Source organism: Phymastichus coffea, unplaced genomic scaffold (assembly GCF_024137745.1).
Source record: "Phymastichus coffea isolate CEN01 unplaced genomic scaffold, Cenicafe_Pcof_1.1 PCOF00003, whole genome shotgun sequence".
Lineage (NCBI taxonomy): Eukaryota > Metazoa > Arthropoda > Insecta > Hymenoptera > Eulophidae > Phymastichus > Phymastichus coffea.
In genome coordinates this window covers 7182479-7203387 of record NW_026706814.1, presented here as the reverse complement: position 1 = coordinate 7203387, position 20909 = coordinate 7182479, and the positions used below count along the sequence as shown (strand labels likewise).

The 20909-nt window shown below is 32.6% G+C and overlaps 1 protein-coding gene across 1 annotated transcript in view; it reads right to left on the bottom strand.

Moving 5' to 3' along the window:
* LOC131666139 (5'-AMP-activated protein kinase subunit gamma-2) overlaps window positions 1-20909 on the bottom strand; it is a 1183314-nt gene that overhangs the window by 551688 nt on the left and 610717 nt on the right. Inside the window, exon 9 of the mRNA XM_058938551.1 lies at window positions 594-642. Within this exon, the coding sequence (XP_058794534.1) occupies window positions 594-642 (49 nt within the window). The remainder of the gene's footprint in view (window positions 1-593; window positions 643-20909) is intronic.

Genomic DNA, 20909 nt, shown 5'->3' with positions numbered 1-20909 from the left:
ATTTATTCTAATTTTTAGAATTTCTTTTTTATTTGCTGTACGATTATTGGTGTTAAGATATTGGCAATTGAAGGAAAAAGGATCATTTTTCATTTAAAATTCAATATCTCAGTGACAAATGGACATAGAGAAATAAGAAAAAAATTAAATTGAAGATGGATAAATAAATAAGCTAACAGAAATTTAACTTTATTTAAATGAAAAAAATTTGCCAAAGTCTCAAAAAAAAAGCAAGAATGTTTTTTGCTATTTTTCTTAGGATTGTACAGTAACCATATCAGATGAAAAATTAGGATTTAAAATGATGAAAAAAAAAAGATTAAAATAAGGATTAAAAAATCTATAAACTAAAAACTTTAAACTTAAAAATGTTTTTTTTTTGTTCATCTCGATACGATCATTTTTCACGAAAATGAAGTCTTTAAATATCGCCGAAAAATTTGGGAATTTTTTCTGTTTCCTTAACTTTTTCCAGTAGCATAATATTAAATTATAGTGACTATTGATTATTCATAAGTAAATGAACAATTAGCGATGATAACTAATAATTATGTTAATATTCAATCATGAATGATAGCAGTAATACGATTTACCTAGGTCAGAAAGAGAAACTTTTTCCAAGAATGGATCCACTACTGGCAGCTGAAAGAAAGAATAGGATGTCAATACAATTTCAAAAGTTAGCATATTTAGTACATTTTTGATTGAATATGAATTTATAATTTATTATATACATAATATATCATTTTTAGGATATATAAAATATCATAATCTTTCTGGTTTTAATATTTGCTATTTTTGAAAGCTAAAGTTTGTGCAAATTACCCTTTTTTGTTTATGGTATTGAAAATAAGATCATTGTATAACAACAGTCTAAAATGCGATTGTTTATTCTTTCTTATCCACAGTTATTGCAAAGGTAATATAAACAATATTTGCAGAAATTACAAAATTTTTCATATGTGTTTATTCTAACAATGTAATATTTGTAAATATTTGTACTACAAAAAATTGTTGAAATAAAAATAATTGGCTTCCGAGCAACACTTACCATGATATATGTGATCTTTAAGATCTACTTTATGTTTTTCATTTCAGATTCAGTAAGAATGGAAAATTCTACGTTCATTCGAAGATTATCAATTAGCGAGATTAAATTGACACTTTAAATAACAAGTAGAGGTTAGTTTTGTTGTTTCTTTTTTCAATAGTTTCACGTCAATAACTGGGCAAAGGTAAATTATTACGAAAAATATTTTAGATTATCCTTAATCTTGAGAAGTATATACCCTCATGTGGCTTGCCTGTAACCTTTGAAGTTTTTTCAACTTGAAGTTAACGTGCAGTATAGTCTATATCTACGGTATTGAAAATTACGTCACCTTTGGTTTTTAGCGATCATATGGTAAATATAGAATTTCTTATTTCGGATTTTCATATGATACGACAAAAGTAATGGATTTATTATAATAAAAGAAATTATTTGATTAGAAATTAATAAATAACAAAATTTATGACAAATAAAAAAAAATTACTTGAAATAAAAGTTCGTAGATTAGTATGGAATGAATGGTTGGAGGAAATTTACGACTTATTTTAAGTATGGCTCCACTTTTTTATAAAGATTAATTGCGTTCATTTGTATGTATTTTAAGTTATTCAGATAAGCATGTATTAAGATAAACTGATTTTTAAATCATTCACGTGACGTTAAGCTACCGAAATTTTTGTTCACTTTGTAACGTGGTATAATAAATGATTGATAATTACTATATATACATTTTCATTTTTATAATCAAGTTCCCTCGAGGTTATTATCGAGGTTTACAGCCATCTCGATCCATAACACGGAGTTGAATATGCTGGATAAATAATGTTGCAATACTGAAAGCTGAAAATGTGTTCATGAAACTGTGATACAAAAGCACAGTCAAGTGCGTGAGTTCGGATTCGGACAGAGAAAAGGTCAGTATATCGAGATTTCAGTAACTGAAAGCGATTAGCTTTGATGATAAATATTACTCAAGGTACGAGCATATTGCTTTATTTCTTTTGTCAGTTAATACGGAGTTGGCTAAGGTCGAACACTTTTTGGACACATATAAGATCATAAAAGAGAGAGAGAGAGAGAGAGAGAGAGAGAGAGAGAGAGAGAGAGAGAGAGAGAGAGAGAGAGAGAGAGAGAGAGAAGATAACAAACACAAACCGCCGACCTCAACTAATATCGTACCGCTAATCATTCATGAAACAAAAAATCTAGGTTGACTCGCGGATTAGCAAAGTCAGCCTACGGGCTATTCTTAAACTTATTGGACGATTAGGGCAGAAATTTTGAGTGGCCATGAAAATGGCGAATTAAGTACTTCTCCACATTGCTGCCTTCCTACTCGGAGTGTTTACTTTCTCTCTCTGACGTAGAGCACTTATTCACAAGATGCATATACTGTACCGATAAAAACCTCATTCTCAAGATAGTGGTGCACACTCTTAATATCGTAAAAATTGGTACGCCCATATCTTACAAAGATGAAAAAATATTCGTGAGAACACTATATGATCTTTCAAGTTAAGCGATAGTGCAAGTTGACAACACACTCTTGTAGAGTAATTAATCTATGAAAGAAAAACTTGAAAAATCTTTGACAAAATCTAACTTTTAAAGTGCTTATAAATTATTGTTAATTTTTTCCACTCCTGATGTTTGATAATTATATTAGTAATCTTGATCTTAGGAGTCGTCCCTATAAATAAACTAAACACTTATTTTATTATAAACGTTTCGCAATTTTATTTATTGCCACCTCAGTACATCTGTTGAATATATATATTATTATAAATAAAGGAATTCTTTCAATATTAATATTGTATTATAATATAAACATACGTTTTGTAATGTAGATAAAATTGAATAAATTAAGAGTTCTTCCGCACATACATGGTCTGTTATAAACATTACACTTTTAATTAAATAAATATTAATTTTTCTGTCTAATAATAAATATAAAAATAGAATAACAATCTTTTGTCAGGTAAAAATATAGTTTGTCAATTGGGTAAAAACACATCATGATCAGCAAATTAAAAGCTAAGTAACTGTTATGTATATAATGACATATCGTACTGTATATGAAATAAAAGAGAAAGACAGCGAGAGACACAACAAGAGAAAAAGTGTACTTGACGAGTGGGGGAAACACTGGAAGGAAAGGGAATTAGTGATGTATTGTAATAACTATGTTTATTTTTCGTACTGAAACTAAGTAGATTTTATGATGTTGAGTATTCTTGAGTATTGATTGTTTAAATATTTTGTGTCTTCCTGTGAATTGATGGTATTATCCGTAATTTTAATATACACCGACTCTGCGATGCATCTCTTTCTGTAATCAGCTTCTAAATGCATGATTTTTGCATTCTCCCAATCAAATTCATGTTCTGGATTATTCACGATATGGGCCGGTATAGGTAAAAGTTTAAATCTAGAGTTGACTGGATCTTCAATAGTTTTTTTCACGGAATATTTATGTTCACTAATTCTATTTTTGAGAGCTCTTTTGCTTTCACCGATGTAATTCGATGGACATTGTTTACACTGAATATTATAAATTGTGCCTGTTTTTTCCCATTTCGACGTAGTTTCATTATTTACAAGTATACCTAGATATTTAATTCTTAATAGCATATACAAGAGGTTCCAAAAATTACATAGAAAATCGTAATCAATTTATAATATTCAAAAAAAAAAAAAAAAAATAAAATTCAACTCCATGAAATGGCTGACAACAGGTTCAGCGAACCTTTGGACGATATAAAGAGTTACTGATTATTATATTGGTTAACCTTTCCTATCGATAACACAGGCCCACAAAAAAAAGGTGTCTGTACTTTTGACTAGATATACTTTTTCTTACGTATTTTTCGAAGCTGAATCCGAATCTGCAATATAAAATATAGTCTTTTCCCGCATATTTTAAGGTTTATAACGAAGAACCTCATTATTTGAGGTTTTTTGAGGGTTTTTCGAAATTTAAAATTAAAAAGAGTGAAAATAAAATATTTTGACTACAGAATTGAATTCTACGGGGAAAAATACATTGGAAACTATGTCTTGAATAAATTTGAACTATTTTGCAACCCTTCATACTGAGCGAAGCTATTAAAAAACCGAAAAAATCGAAATTTATGCTAAATTTGATTCGAAATTAATTGAAATTTGATTTTGTCACTTCAAAACAATTATAACCATTATAAATAGTATATTGGCGATTTTTGAAATTGCTGATCATAAATTTGACATCATATTTTTTAAAAGACCACTCCATAGAGACGTTTACTAATAACATATAGAATAAATTTAATGATTTTTAACAAAACTTTAATTTGGCCCTGTCCTGATTTGAACTGACTCAATTCATCATTGTACATGAGTATATGTAAATTATGTGAGTAACATGAGCCACATACAGTATGAGGGACTCAGATTTTGTCTTGTTGTAAAATGTCACTGTCAAAGCACATCCTATATGAATGGCTTATTGACTCTGTAATTTTTCTTCTGCATTCCATCTCGACGTAAAGGGAACATACATAACAGAAGTTATCCGAATTTCCTACATACTTATGACTAAATCGGTTACCGGACATGCCAGCAGAGTTTATTGAAGATTGAAGGTTGAAATGTGCCATAAATTGAATATAAACCCTACAAGCTTGGAATCCTGTCCTAATCACAGGTGAGTTCGCCATCCTAGGGGTGATAACTCCCATACCTCCCGAGGCCTAAATATGAGAGCTTTCTGACTTTGACGAAGACAATGTCAACTAGTTGTCAGACATACTACGGTATTATCCTCACATCCTAACGCTCCCCTGCAAGACAGCGCGCTTGTGCTAGTTTCGTTACTGGGAATAGTTGGAACAAATTAATCATTCTACATATCCCATTTTCAGGGTAGTTGTCATCGTAGCCAACATATTTCGCAGCGGTAGTGGATTTTTGTAAGTACCACTAAAGAGTACTAATACTAGCTTAAGATAAAGTATCTCAAATGTAAGTGAAAATTGTAGTTAGGCTATTCACACCCAAACTTGAGCATTAGTCATGCTCATGAAAATGAGGTAGCATATTATTTAGCACTAAGCAAATTTTACAACTCCTAAAACATAGAAAGAACAAAAAGATAAAAACGATTGAATATGATTGTATAACGATTGTATAACGATTGTATAACAACAATAAATCGTAATAAAATTTGTAAACAATGTATTTATGAAGAGCTTAAAAAGAATCAAGAGATATATTTGATCATTTGTCAAATTAAATTAATGTACAAAAAACTCATTCACGTGATAACGCTAGAAATTAAGAGAATTCTTCCTCTATACAGTAGTGAAGAGTATATAGTATGTTCATATCGGTAGAAAGCAAACTGTTCAAAAATATGAAAAGAAAAGTCTGAACGATTTAATTAGAAAGATTGGTTTAAGCAAAGAACAATCAGAGTTACTAGCTTCAGACTCAAAGAGAAGAAATATGGTGACAATGGGTACTAAAGTCAGTGCATACCGTAATCGAAAGAAAAAGTTTCGTTAGTATTTTATTGAAAGTACAGATCTATTGTACTGCACTGACGTAAAAGGATTGATTAAAAAATTAAAGTCAGACGTGTACAAACCTGAGAATAAACGACTGTTCATTGATTCATCAGAGCTCAGCCTTAAAGCCGTACTTCTTCCAATACAAACAAGTATGCTCCTATACCGTTAGCACATTCAACTACGCTCAAAGATTATTCAAATCTTCAATTGGTTTTGGCAAAAATAAAGTACAAAGAATATAATTGACAAATATATGGAGACTTGAAAATTTTGTCCAAGATATCAGGACAACAATCTGGATTCACAAAATATCAATGTTATTTGTACATGTTCGATAGTAAAGATAGAACAAATCACTACAAAAAACAGAATTAGCTACTAAGATAGTCATTTGAACCTAAAAAACAGAACCTCTCGTGAATTCGTGTAAAATTTTAATACCTCCTCTGCATATAAAGCTTAGGTTGATGAAACAATTAGTCAAGACATTGGACAAAACTGATCAATGCTTTAAATACTTAGAAAAAGTGTTTCATGAGAAAACAGATGCTAAATTAAAAGAAGGCATCTTTGACGGTCCTGAAATCCGTACTTTATTTAAAGATGAAAACTTTGACACAACGATGAATAAATCTGAGAAAGTAGCATGGTCAAACTTTAAAGAGGTGTCAACAAAATTTTTGGGTCACACAAAAGATGTAGCTTACATAAATATTATCAAAAGAATGGTAAGTAATCATCAGAAATTAGGCTGTCTAATGAACGTAAAACTTCATTTTCTTGATTCTCATATTAATCAATTTCCTTAAAATAATGGTAACTTTAGTGAAGAGCAAGGAAAAAGGACTTGACTTACAAGAATTTGAACGTAGATTTCAAGAAAGGTGGGGTATAAATATGTTGGCACATTACTGTTGGATGATAAAATGAGAGATAACTTAGACAAGGGGACAAAAAAGTGCCAGAAACCCTTTACACCGATCATTCAATGAAAAACGTGTGTGTAAGTGAAAATCAATGTAATACTACAATATCTTAAAAATAACTGAAATTACCGCACCTGGTTTCACTAGTATGACTGATGATCAATTTCAAGCCTAATTTACACCTAACATCCCAAGTTAATCTTGTTTTCATATATCACACCATGAAAAACCGTTAAACTGGATTGAAAACAAAGATTTTCAAGAAAATCATTAAATTTATCCCACATGTTACTAGTTATCGTCTCCTGGCAGTGGTCTTTTAAAAAATATGGTGTCAAATTTAAGATCCGCAATTTCAAAAATCGCCAATATGCTATTTATAATGGTTATAATTGTTTTGAAGTGACAGAATCAAATTTCAATTAATTTTGAAACAAATTTAGCATGAATTTCGTTTTTTCCGTTTTTTAATAGCATCACTCAGTATGAGGGGTTGAAAAATAGTTCAAATTTATTCAAGACATAGTTTCCAATGTATTTTTTTCCGTAGAATTCAATTCTGTAGTTAAAATAATTTTATTTCACTCTTTTTAATTTTAAATTTCGAAAAACCCTCAAAAAACCGCAAACAATGAGGTTCTTCGTTATAAACCTTACAATATGCGGGAAAAGACTATATTTTATATTGCAGATTCAGACTCAGCGTCGAAAAATACGTAAGAAAAAGTATATCTAGTCAAAAGTACAGACATCTTTTTATTGTGGGCCTGTGTTATCGATAGGAAACGTTAACCAATATAATGATCAGTAACTCGTTATATCATCCAAAGGTTCGCTGAACCTGTTGTCAGCCATTTCATAGAGTTGAATTTTATTGCGCATTAATTTCGAACTATATAAACAAATCAAATTAAAATTTTTAAAATACTTACATAAATGACGATTATAAAAGCTGATTGGTAATGAGAGCTACCGTGTTAATATTATTATTATAAATGTCATTAAAACGAAAGTTTTGGCACATCCGTTTATGCAAAACTTGACTAAATGAAATTTCATTGCTATAGTTGTTTTTTTCCAACATATACAATTATGAAATCAGAATCTTTTATAGAGAAACGGATAACTTACTTATTTACATTACACATGGTAACAAACCGTGCGCATTGAAAGGCGAATGAATTAGTGGTAATATTATTTTTGTTTTATATTATAAATTAATTTATTATATCGTGAATTCAAAACCATTATATCTTCATTCTCATTAACATTATCTCTGAAAATAATATCCAGATCCAAAAATCCCGAATTAACGGCAACATGCAAAAACTGTTATTCATGGACCATTTGTTAAGATGGGGTTGAACTGGAAAATATTTATTTTGAATAAATATACTAAAAAAAATAATATAAAATAATGTACTCGTTTCTCTACATAATGTAAATATTATGATTAAATACGTATATCTTTGTGTGGGTAAACAGTAACGGTAAATAACATACTTATTATTAATCAGAAATTTTCACTGAAAATAATATGTTGCATAATATAGATAGTATAAATCCCATGTATATTGTATGTACGATTTGTAACGGGGTAAAACCGTTTAATTATTATGTTCGCGCGACTATATTAAAAGGACGCGCGTAAATCGTCAATGCTCACTACTTATCCGGGAGAGCACGAGAAAGTATGCGTCAGTCAACCAATAATCGTTAATAACCTATACTAAAATGAGTGGAAGCTATGTGAGATGAGAGAATCAATAAAAACACTTGTTAGTAATGTAAATTGGATCTTTCATTGTCCCTCAAAATTCACAAAAGGTCGGCCCGCGCGTTTGTTTACATGCACGCTCGCTCGTCGACAACACGCTTTGCCGGTACGCTCGCTGCTCTTTGTTATTAGAGCCGTTACATGCACGCATCGAATGTTAGTATCAAATTATTATTTTATGCTCGCGATCGCGAAATTAAGCTGGCCAGCTTACCTTATAATTGCAGGCGATCGGAGAAAACCACGACAAGTCGCACAGCACGGAACAGTTGTTTATCGTTGTTATTGTTCGCGGGTCGCGAATGCGCGCACACACTGGTTTCGCCCTCGATGGCGAAACCTCACACACTCTCTCTCGTTCTGGCCTCAAGCTCGTAGCTGAATAGCACCTTGGCGGCTGCAACCCTGGATCACTGACTGCTGCCTTTTTGATGCGTGTAAACGTCAAGGGCACGTGAATTAATCGATGCGGTAGCGTAAGCGGACGGACACTATGATGGTCTAGGCTTCACTGGTTTAAATTCTGTCGCGCGCGTTCCGTCTGCTCGCGTGCCGAATTCCTTCGTTACCTATTTCGTCCCCCCGGCAGGTGCTGCCCTCACAGGCAGCAATTAAGCTAAATAGTCAGCGCTAATTTGACGTTTACCGTCACAGATTATAAAAATATACTTAAAAATCTCTTTGTACGGGGTCTAGGCATTGACACAACGGTTATTGTTAGAGTTATTTGTGATGAAAATTAAAACATAAACAAGACCGATAGAAATACAAATATTATACGTATTCTTAAAATTAATATTTTAAAACTTTCAGCTGATTTTAAGCGGTTATTTTAATGATTAAAACGTATAGATAACTTTTCAAAGTCAACGAATTCTGATTTCTCGTTGAGAATTACATGGAAAATTGTATTGTACGTTCAACTTTCACTAATAGAGACAGTTATCACAGCGAAAAGCGAGCTTTTCGTAGAATATCGTCTGAAAATCGCCATTTTTCTCATTAAAAAATATAGTTAACGTCTCAAAAATAATAAATTTGAATTTTTCGTTAAAAAACACATGGAAAGCATGTGTCCTACATCAAGTTCAAAATCGTAAAGAAGATTATCTCCGTAAACCACACGTTTTCATTTGTAACTGGCTAAAAAAGCGTAGTTTTAGGTAAGAAGGAGCAGAACAGGAATACTGAGGGAAATAGATTTGGTTCATGAATGGATATATCCAATTATTCATATCCAATCTGTTCAAATTTTGTGTCATATTCAAGTTCTCTGTACCATGCCAACCAGAGTCGATACCAAATGTTCGAGTAGTACTGATGGTGCTTGAAGTAAATGACTTACAAGGAAAGTACCCCAGGTGCCTCTCTCCGATTTCAATAATACTGAGATATGTTATAGTACATAAAAAAATAAACGACATGTATTTTTTTATAGGCGGATATGCGTTTTAACCTGTTAACCGAGCGAGACGTATAAATACGTCAAAAGTAAACAATATCGGGTACGGGTAGGACATATGAATACGTCCTCAATATTTATATTGCGCCCTGGAACGGGCGGGACGTATATTTTACTACTAGTATGGTAAAACGTCATTCATACACCTCTTAGTGGAAAAGGACGCGCCCGTTATATGTTGCGTAATTAGAAAGGGATTTCCCCGGTTAACAGGTTAAGGGGGTGAAAACCACCCCCGAAAGTAAACCTCAAAATCACATTTTTTTCAATATCTTCAGTTCTGTTCAATATTTTTCAATAAAACAAAATGGAAAAAAATTGCCATGAAAACCTCAACAAAGCCATATAGGTTTTGATAATAAGGGTTGCAACCCTTAGATTTAGTAGGGGTAAGACTGTATTTTTCTAGTACGTTTTTCGTGTAAAATTTTGCAGAACTGTTACAAAAATATATAAAAATGTTTTTCAAATACAAAATGACAAAAAAATATTCACGTGTTTAGGAGTTTCCACATAACCTTTTGTTACAGGGATGAACTACCCCTAAACTCTATTATAAAGCAATATAGATAAATAATACAATAAACGAATCCTCGATTTTGATAAAATTGTGATATGTTACAGAGCACTGAAAAGTAGGGAATACGTACCTTTAATCAGCTAATATTCACTGCTAGGGGACGAATTCCATCCCCGAAAGTTACACCCAAAATCACGTTTCCATCTATATCTTCGGTTCTATTCAACATTTATTAATAAAATAAAATGGAAAAGAATTGCCATAAAAAACGCAATAACATTATATAGATTTCGATAATAAGGGTTGCAACCCTTAGATTTAATAGGGGTAAAACTATATTTCCTAGTATTTTTTTCGTGCACAATTTTACAGAACTGTTCAAAATAAAAAAAAAAAAAGGTTTTTTAAATACATAATGACGAAAAAAAGGTGACCTGTTTCGGTGTTTCCGCATAATCTTTTGTTACGGGGGTTAACTACCCTGAAACACTATTATAAAGTAATATAAATAAGTAACACAATAAATGAATCTTCGATTTTTATAAAATTGTGGTATGATATGGTGCATTGAAAAATAGGCGATACGTATTTTTTCGGCAAATTTCCACCTCTAGTGAACAAAATCCACCCCCGTAAGTTACCTTCAATATCACATTTTTTTCAGTATCTTCGATTTTATTTGAAATTTTTTAATAAAATAAAATAGAAAAAATTTTTCATAAAACAAACAACAAAATTATATTAGTTTCGAATATGGAGGGTTGCACATCTTATATTTTATGGAGGTAAAACTATATTTTTAAAATATATTTTTACACACAAACGTCAAGTCCATAAATACCAGGCCCACAAACTTCAAGACGACAAGTTCCAAAACCACAAATTCCGAAATTACAAATAACAAGTCTACAAATCTCAAGCCTACTAACCCAAATCCAGAAATTCCATATCTACAAACCTCGAATTTTTGAGATTATAAACTCCAAATCAACCAATTCCAAGCTCACAAATCCCAAACCTACTTATCACAATTTCCACACTCATGAATCACAAACCCCTAACCTTAAAATCATAAATCCACATACGCTCAAACTTTAATGCCATAAAATTCGAACCTCAAACTCAGAAATTCCGGAGGCAGTACTCATAAACACTTAACCAATGAATTCCAAATCTCAAAGCCTAAACTCACCAACTCACAAACCCATAACTCCGAAATCTTAAACCTATCCTATTAAGTTATTTTATATTGAAAAGTTATAGACTGAAGAAAAAGTTTTTCAAGAATAATATAAATAAAACTCTACAGTAAGAAGTTTAGAGTAAACTTAATTTATTCAATAAAATAAAGCGGGACGTCTTCGTGGTCTTAAGCTGAGGCATCTTCTTTTGATTAGGGCTACGCTTTCCGATATGTCGGGCCCTTGAATTTTATGATTGATTTCGATAGCAAAAATCCTCAGGAATACGTAGGAGCAAGAATTAAAAAAAAAAAAATATACTTTTTGAGATATTAGCAATTGTTTAAACAAAAAGTTAATAACTTTCGAAAAAAAATTTTTATTATTTATTGTTGTAATTATTTCGAAAGTTCAAGGTATTATAAGTAATTTGGGAAAAATCCGATTCGGTATCTTAATTAGTTTTTTAAATTAAAGCTAAAGTACCTTTCAACCGTGAGTCCGCTGGAGCGCTACCGCAGCCTTACGCCGAGGCGTCTTCTTTTGATTAGGGCTACGCTTTCCGATATGTCGGGCCCTTGAATTTTATGATTGATTTCGATAGAAAAAATCCTCAGGATTACGTAGGAGCAAGAATTTTTCAAAAAAAATATATACTTTTTGAGATATTAGCAATTGTTTAAACAAAAAGTTAATAACTTTCGAAAAAAAATTTTTATTGTTTATTGTTGTAATTATTTCGAAAGTTCAAGGTATTATAAGTAATTTGGGAAAAATCCGACTTCGATATCTTTATTAGTTTTTAACATATAGCCGTTTGAAAATTTTTTATCATTTTTCTTTAATTGTTAATAACTTTTGATATAATTAATGTATCGTCTCCAAAATTTGGGAAAAATATCAGTTTTATGTGCACAACAATTGTGCAAATTAAAAAAAAATCCGTAACCTAAGGGTTACAAGTCAATCGAAATTGCCAAGAATTACCCATATAAAGATGGTTAGATTTCACTCGAGGGGAGTGTGGACGTGTCTTGGATGTGAGCGCGAGTTTTGGTGAAAAAGTCAAAGAGGAAAAGTGTTTGAGGAGAGAAATAGAGGTGGAAAGAGCGTGGAGGTGGAGGAGGAGTGGAGAAGAGAGAGAGAGGCCTGGAGAAGAGCAGGAAAAAGCAGAGAGAAAGGAATAAAGAAAAAAATTAAAGTTGAGGTTAAGAGAGAAAATCAGAAAGCGGGAAAGGCAGGCAGAGAGGAGGGGCGGTAAGAATTAAAGGCAGAGACAGAAAAGGTAAGACAGGGAATAAAGGTGGGATCACGGGAGGTTATAGAGAGTCGAATTAAGGCGTACGGGATAGGATGGAAAGATTTGTGACAACATAAAAATTAAGAGATAAAGGTGGAAGGTTGGATAAGAAAGGCCCAGAGGAGGAAAAGAAGAAAAGAGTAAAGGTGGTGAGGGGGAGAGAGAGCGGGGAGAGGCTGACGGAGAATAATAGAGGAGAAATGAGAGAGGCAAAGAGATGCAAGGGGAAATAGTGAAATAGAAATGAAAGGGGAGATTGTGAATCTGAGAAGAATAGGAGGAACAGCGGAGAGAGATGATCGGAGAGAAAGAAGAAAAAACATGTGGCAAATTAGATGCGCGTCATGGGAACAAAAAGAAGGAATTATGAAGAAGAAAAAGAATCTGGCACAGAAAAAGATATACATAGATCAGAACTGGACGTGGAAGCAGAGAAGGATAAGAGAGGAAGTAAGAAGGAAAACGAAAGAAATAAGAAGTAAAGGTAAAGAGGTAAAGATGTGGCATAACGGGGTGAAATCAGAGGAAGAAGAATGGTGGTGGAGCGAGAGAGAGGGAAAAATGGTAGGAAAGGGGGTGAAAGGGTTTCGAAAACAATAGGGATAAAAGAGAGAGAGAGAAGAGAAGGGAGAGAGAGGGGAGAAAAACAGTAAAAATAGTATTCTGGAACGTGGCGGGGGTGAGGAGCATGGAGGAAAACGACTGGGAATATGTTAGGGAATTCGACATAATAGGGCTAACGGAAACCTGGCTGAAGAGGCAAGGGGCAAGAACTGGTGTGGAGAAACAACTGAAAGGGTACAGCATAGAGTGGAGGGACTCCAGAAGGGAAGGAAGAAGGGGGAGAGAAATAGGGGGAGGAATAATGGCGGTAGGAGAGAGGAAAGGGATGAATAAGATTGAATGGAAGAAAGAAAGGACAAGTGAGGTAATAGTAGGAGAAATAAAGATCGGAGGGAGGGAATACATGATAGCATCGGTGTATATGCAACATGAGAAGAAGGAAAACTATGAATACCTAAGTGAAGAGATAGAGGAGAACAGAGGAAAAACAATAATTATAGGAGGAGACTTCAACGCAAGAACAGGAAACGAAGGAAGGGAATGGGAGACAGAAGAAAACCTAGAAGAAATTAAGGCCAAGGATAAAGTGTTAAACGCAGAGGGAGAAGAAATGATAAAATGGCTAGGAGAAATGGGCTTAGTGATAACGAATGGGAGAAAAGAAGGAGATGAAGAGGGAGAAATAACATATATAGGAGCGAGAGGAATGTCAACGATAGATTATGTAGTAGGTAACGAGGAAGGTGATGAGGCGATAAAAAAGGTTTAAATAAAGGAGAGGGTAAAGTCGGACCACTTACCAATAGAGGTGGAATTGGGAGACAAAATAGCGGAAGAAAGAAAAGAAGAGGAAAAAAGAATGATAGACGACTGGAGTGAAGAAGGTATAAGGGAGTATAATAGATGGATAGACGTAATAGAGGGAACAGATAAATGGAAAGCTATAAAAAATAGAGTGAAGAACGTAGTTGTAAAAAAGAAGATAAGGAAAAAAAAAGGATCAAAAAAAAGCTGGTGGAGAAAAGAATGTAAGGCAAAAAGGGATAGGGTGATGGCAGAGTTAAATAAGGTAAGAAAAGGGGAAGGAACAGAGGCAAATACTTAGAAGCAAAGAGAGAATACAGAGAGGAAATAAGAAAAGCAAAAGAAGATGAAGGGAAAAGAGTGGCAGAAGAAATAAGAACAGATAAGACGAGAAGTAAATTCTGGGATAAAGTGAATGGCAATTAGAATAGGAAGAAAAGAATTGGATTAGATGAAAATATAAGAAAAGAAGAATGGATAAAGCACTTCAAGGAACAATTCGGAGAGAAAGAACAGGAAGAAAGTAAAGGGGAAGAAACCGAAGACAGCGAAGGAGAGGAAGGTGAAGAAATTAAAGAAAGAGAAGTAAAAGAGGTAATAAGAAAAATGAAAAAGAAAAAGGCGACAGGAGAAGATGGTATAGCAAATGAAGCGTGGCTGGAAGGCACGGAAGGCTTGATAAAAGATATGACAAAATGCTCAAAAGGAATATGGAACGGAGAAGGATATCCGGATGAATGGAGGAAGGGAATAATAGTACCAATATATAAGAAAGGGAGGAAGAAGTAGGAAACTATAGAGAAATAACGCTGATGGATACGGGATATAAAATATATGCGTAAATACAGAGAAAAAAGCTGGAAAGAGAACTAGAAACTAAAGAAACGCTAAGTAATACGCAGATGGGATTTAGGAAGAGAAGAGGAACAATGGACGCGATATTTATATTAAAAACAATAATAGGGAAGGAAATAAGGGAAAAAGGAGGAAAACTGTTCGTATTCTTTGCAGACATGAAGGCCGCTTTTGATAAAATAAAGAGGAAGAAAATATGGGAAACAATGAAAGAGAAAGGGATAAATAGAAAAATTAGGAAAAGAATAGAAGAAATATACAAGAAAACAGGGAGTAAGGTAAAAATTGGAGGAGAAATAATTGAGGAGTTCGAGACTTACAAAGGCGTAAGGCAAGGGTGCCCTTTGAGCACCACGCTATTTAATCTTGCCTTCGCCGAACTGGAAGTGAAGATCAAGTAGGTGCAGGAAGGATGGGTAGTGATAGGAAGGAAGAAAATATGGACATTAGGATACGCAGATGATATAGTGATGATGGCAAAGAGTGAAAGTGGAATGAAAGCAATGCTGAAAAAATTAAAAAGATACCTGGAAGAAAGGGGATTAGAGTTAAATGTAGGAAAATCAAAGATGATGAAATGCAGGAGAGGAGGAGGAAGGGGGAAGGAAGAAGAATTCGAATGGGAAGGTGAGAAGATAGAGATGGTGAAAGAGTACAACTACTTGGGATATGTGATAAGCAGAAATAACGGAAATAAAAAGCAGAAGAAGAAGAAGAATCGAAGAAGAGAAAGAAAAAGGTAAACTAGAAGGCAAATCATAAGATACTAAGGAAAAATAAGTGAGGTTGAGGAAAGGAAAGACAGAGGGAGCAATAGGAAACAAGAAAAAGGTGTCAAAGCCTTAATAAGGAGAAAGATAGATGAAATGATTAGCAAGAAGGAGAGCAACAGCAAAGGAAAGGCAAAGGTGAAAAGGCAAAAGAAAGTAATAAGGGAAAGGCTGAAAAGAAAACATGCAAGAAAGAAAAAAAACAGAAGAGCGGAAAAGGTAGATCTTGGAGAGAGAGAGAGGAAGAGAAGATTAATCAGAAGAAAAATGAGAAGAAAAGAGGAACAGTCAGGCGCAGAAGACAGGGACACAAGAGTTGCAGATACACCTACAAAGGAACATATTTACACAACACACACACACACACGCGCACGCGCGCACTCACACACACACACACACACACAAAACACATACATAATCAACTACACAAACTAGATACGAGACACAAATAGTAATATACGAAATGTAAACCAAATGTAACATATAAGTTGTAAATAAATAAACTAACTAAACTAAACTACATATATAAAGATAAAAAATGAAGTAGTACGAGGGGGGGGTCAATAAGTCTTTACAAAAAGAAGGAAAAAAAAGTTTTGCGTATGTAATTTTTTTTTATTTTTCAACATAACTATTTTCCTCCCAAATAACACAAATTTTTTCTTAACTTTCATCCCCATATCTTTTAATAAAAAAATCGTATGAAAAATTTATCAAGCATCACATCTTGTAAATTTTGACCTCCTCTTTCGAATGCCAATAGAATATTTACCAATAATAATTTAATAGAATATTTGCCAATAATAATAATAAATAATGCCAATCAATAATTCGAATACAAAATTTACCTAAATTGTAAGCCGGAAACGTTATAGGCCGGTTTTCCGGAAAATTCACAAATTTTTCGCGTTTTTTTTTCTAAAAAAAGTATATTTGAAATGGAAAAAGTTTGCACACACCATTGGAAACACTGTTATCGGTGTTATAGATGTCTTTTCTTTCAAATGCCGTTGGATTTTTTCCGAAATTTAAAATGGCAAACACAAAATGGCGTTCGAAAGGAAAAATATTTTTTTTAAACTTGACGAATTTTTTCCTCCAAAACTATCAAGTTTAGTGAAAAATTTCCAAGAACACAAATGTCTTAAAATTAGTCAAGAAATACTCTCAAATTTTTTCAGATTATTTTACAGCGAATTTGGAAATTTCGATTTTCCGATTTTCCACGAATTCGAAAATTAACTCGGAAAATTCTGAAAAAAATTGAGAGTACTCCTTGGTAAATTTTAAGATTCTTTTGTTATTATGAATTTTTTTATTGAGTCAATAGTTTTTGAGTAAAAAATTAATCAATTTTATTCCTAGTATACATTTTTTTCAAATTGGTTTCACAAAATTTAAAAAACTTTTTAAGTCTAACAATTATTTTTTTTGCTATCCTCGCTAAAAGTCGATTTTCCTGATCGCGACGCGATAGGACTTTAGGCGAGAGAGTTAATTTTCGAATTCGTGGAAAATCGAAATTTCCAAAAATGTTGTAAAAAAATCTGAAAAAATTTGAGAATATTTCTTGACTAATTTTAAGACATTTTTGTTCTTAGAAATTTTTCACTAATCTTGATAGTTTTGGAGAAAAAAATTCGTCAAGTTTAAAAAAAAATTTTTCCTTTCAAACGCCGTTTTGTGTTCGCCATTTTGAATTTCGGAAAAAATCCAACGGCATTTGAAAGAAAAGACATCTATAACACCGATAACAGTGTTTCCAATGGTGTGTGCAAACTTTTTCCATTTCAAATTTACTTTTTTTAGAAAAAAAAACGCGAAAAATTTGTGAATTTTCCGGAAAACCGGCCTATAATGTTTCCGGCTTACAATTTAGGTAAATTTTGTCAACGGCATTCGAAAGAGGAGGTCAAAATTTACAAGATGTGATGCTTGATAAATTTTTCATACGATTTTTTCATTAAAAGATATGAGGATGAAAGTTAAGAAAAAATTTGTGTTATTTGGGAGGAAAAGGGATAATCTCCTTGAAGGTCGATACATTTTTTTAAACGGCCTTCCAGTTTTTTTAAGCCATCAGACAAATATGATTGCTGAAAACCCTCAAAATAGGCATTTGTTTCGGCGATAACTTCTTTATTCTACGTGAATCGATGTCCGGCAAGCCATTTTTTGAGGTTAGGAAATAAGAAAAAGTCACTGAGAGCCAAATCAGGCGAATATGAGGGATGGTTAATTAATTCGAACTTTAAATCGTTAATTTTTGCTATCGAAACTGCACACGTGTGAACTCGAGCATTGTCTTGAAGAAAGAGGCTTTTTTTTGTTCAAGTGAGGACGTTTTTCTCTGATTTTTTCTTTCAGCTAACCTAATAATGACGCATAATATTGTCCAGTGATCGTCTGGCCGTTTGCCAAGTAGTCGATGTAGATGATTCTATACGCATCCCAGAAAACCGTGGCCATAATCTTGCCAGCTGACTTAACTGTCTTTGCCTTCTTTGGGGCTAGTTCTTCTGCGGTAATCCATTGTTTGGACTGTTCTTTGGTTTCAGGAGTGTAGTGGTGTACCCATGTTTCGTCTACAGTTATGAGTCGACGCCAAGTCTTCCGGACTACGACGTATGCGTGTCAAAAGAGCCTCAGAGGTGACCACGCGGGTTCGTTTGTTTTTAACAGTGAGCAAACGCGGCACCCATCTTGTTGATATTTTTTTCATCCTCAATTTTTCATGCAAAATTGAAATGATTGTACCATTTGATACCCCTGTGGCCTCAACTAATTCTCGCAATTTTAATCTTCTATTACTCAACACCATATCGTGGATTTTGTTGACCATTTTGGGCGTACTCACTTCTACATGGCGTTCTGAACGAGGTTCATCTTTTGTTGTTGTACGGCCGCGTTTAAATTCATTTACCCAGTTATAAACAGTTTTAAACACAGGGGCAGACTTGCCATGAACGGCGTTCAACTCAACTGTGATTTCTTTTGGTGTAAGGCCTTTCAAATGCAAATGTTTTATCATCGCTCAAAACTCTGTTTTTTCCCTTTTTCAAATAAACCAATAACTTTTTGTTCAACCAACGTTCACAAAAAAACGACTTAATGAATCGAGCTGAAAATTTGTACGATATCTAAATAGTATCGTATCTAGTTAGTGTCATATCTTTATACGATATCTAGTTATTGCTTGAAAAAACATCATAATTTAAGCGTGACGAGCGCCATCTCTTGGATTTTGCAAAGACTTATTGACCCCCTCTCGTAGTAGTAGTAATTTTATAATAATAATGATAATAATGATGATGATGATGATGATGATGATGATGATGATGATGATGATGATGATGATGATGATGATGATGATGATGATAATAAATTTAGTAATTTATAATAATTATGTACATATAGTTATAGTAATAATATATATATGTGTATGTGTGTGTTGGTTTATGTTAATAATATAATATATAAAGCAGAATAGTTTTAAAAATGTTTACTGTGCAAAATAACCATAATATATTAGTTCAGACTATTTTTACCATCGTATCTTATCTTAAGAATTGATAATGTAGTCAGTACGTACATAAAGTTTATCTTGTCTTTCTCTCCGTTTTATTTTTTATGCTTATCGCTTCGTTTTATAATATTATCAAATAAATTACTTCGATGATATTTTTAACATTTTATACGTCTTAAAAACGTTCAGTCTAACTTTTCGTGCTTGGTAGATTTAAACGTTTTAATCATTTTTAATATTTCTTTTAAATACTTTTTTTGAAAAACTTATTTTGTGTTGTTATTAGAAGATAATTGTCGTATATAAATTTAAACTGGTGATTTCATTTTTATTATTACTATAAAGGTAAGTCTAATAAATTTACATATAAATTTAATAATTTAATTACAAATTTTTTTTTTTATATGTAATTCTTATTTGATTATATATATTATATTTGAATACTTATAGTTACTTATTTAAAAATAGACTTTAATTTTAGCTTTATTAGAAGTAATTAATTAATTTTATAGGATTCAATATGAAAATAAATCCAATAAACGTGATGAATGTTGTTCTTATGGCTTTTCAATCTTTAAATATTCCCGACAGTCAAGTTAACTTTAATGAAATTGAGGTCGCAAATAAAATTGAAACGATTTTATTAGATGCAATAAATGATTTTTATGAAGTGGAAATAATAACAGATGAAACGTTAGATTTCCAAGTACTATTGAAAGATATGGAAGCTGAAATCTATCTAAGCTATTGTTGAAGATGAAATCTTGCCTCACTTTCAAGATCGTCCTTTTACACCAACAAATGAATGTACTAAAGATGAAGAAGATATATCATATGATTATAAATTAAAAGCAGTGGAATACTGGAGAAGCAGTAAACAAAAAAAATTTGAGTCTTGAATCAGTGAAACAAAAGTTTAAGAAAGTAAGTTCTATAAGTCAGTTGCGATGTTGGACTCATGCTTTGAATAAAGGAGGGACATATAGAGGGAAAATTTCTAGAATATGTCAATTTTCATTGGAAAATTTTAAATCTGCAATTGAACCGGGATTGGTCGTTCATGATTCAGACTTACGTAAATGGGCATTACAAGCTCAAAAGAAGACAGGCTATGAAGATATTAGATTTAAAGCTTCGAATCACTGGATTCATCGTTTCAAGAAAACACACAGAATAGTATCAAGAAAAATTAATAAATTCGTAACCAGAAAAACTTTAGAAAGTGCCGCAGAGTTAGTAAAACATGCAAATGAATTTGTAACTGATGTTAAACCATGTGCAGAAGAGATAGAAATGAAAAATGTATTCAACTCTGATCAAAGTAAATTCCAGTTAGAGATACATTCTAGTAGAACATTAGCTGTTGAAGGAGAAGAACAGGTGCAGTGTGTTGTACAATCAGTTTCGTTTACAACACATAGTTATACAATACAACCTCTAATATCAGGTGATAGAGAATTACTTTCACCACTTTTCCTAGTTTTAAAAGAAAAAAGTAGCCAGTTTGGATCAGTTGTCGAATCTAATTTATTTCGACCTAAAAATGTACATGTTGAAGCATCAAAATCTGGAAAACTGTCTTCAAGTATTTATCAATATTTATTTACCGAAAGTAAAATTTTTACG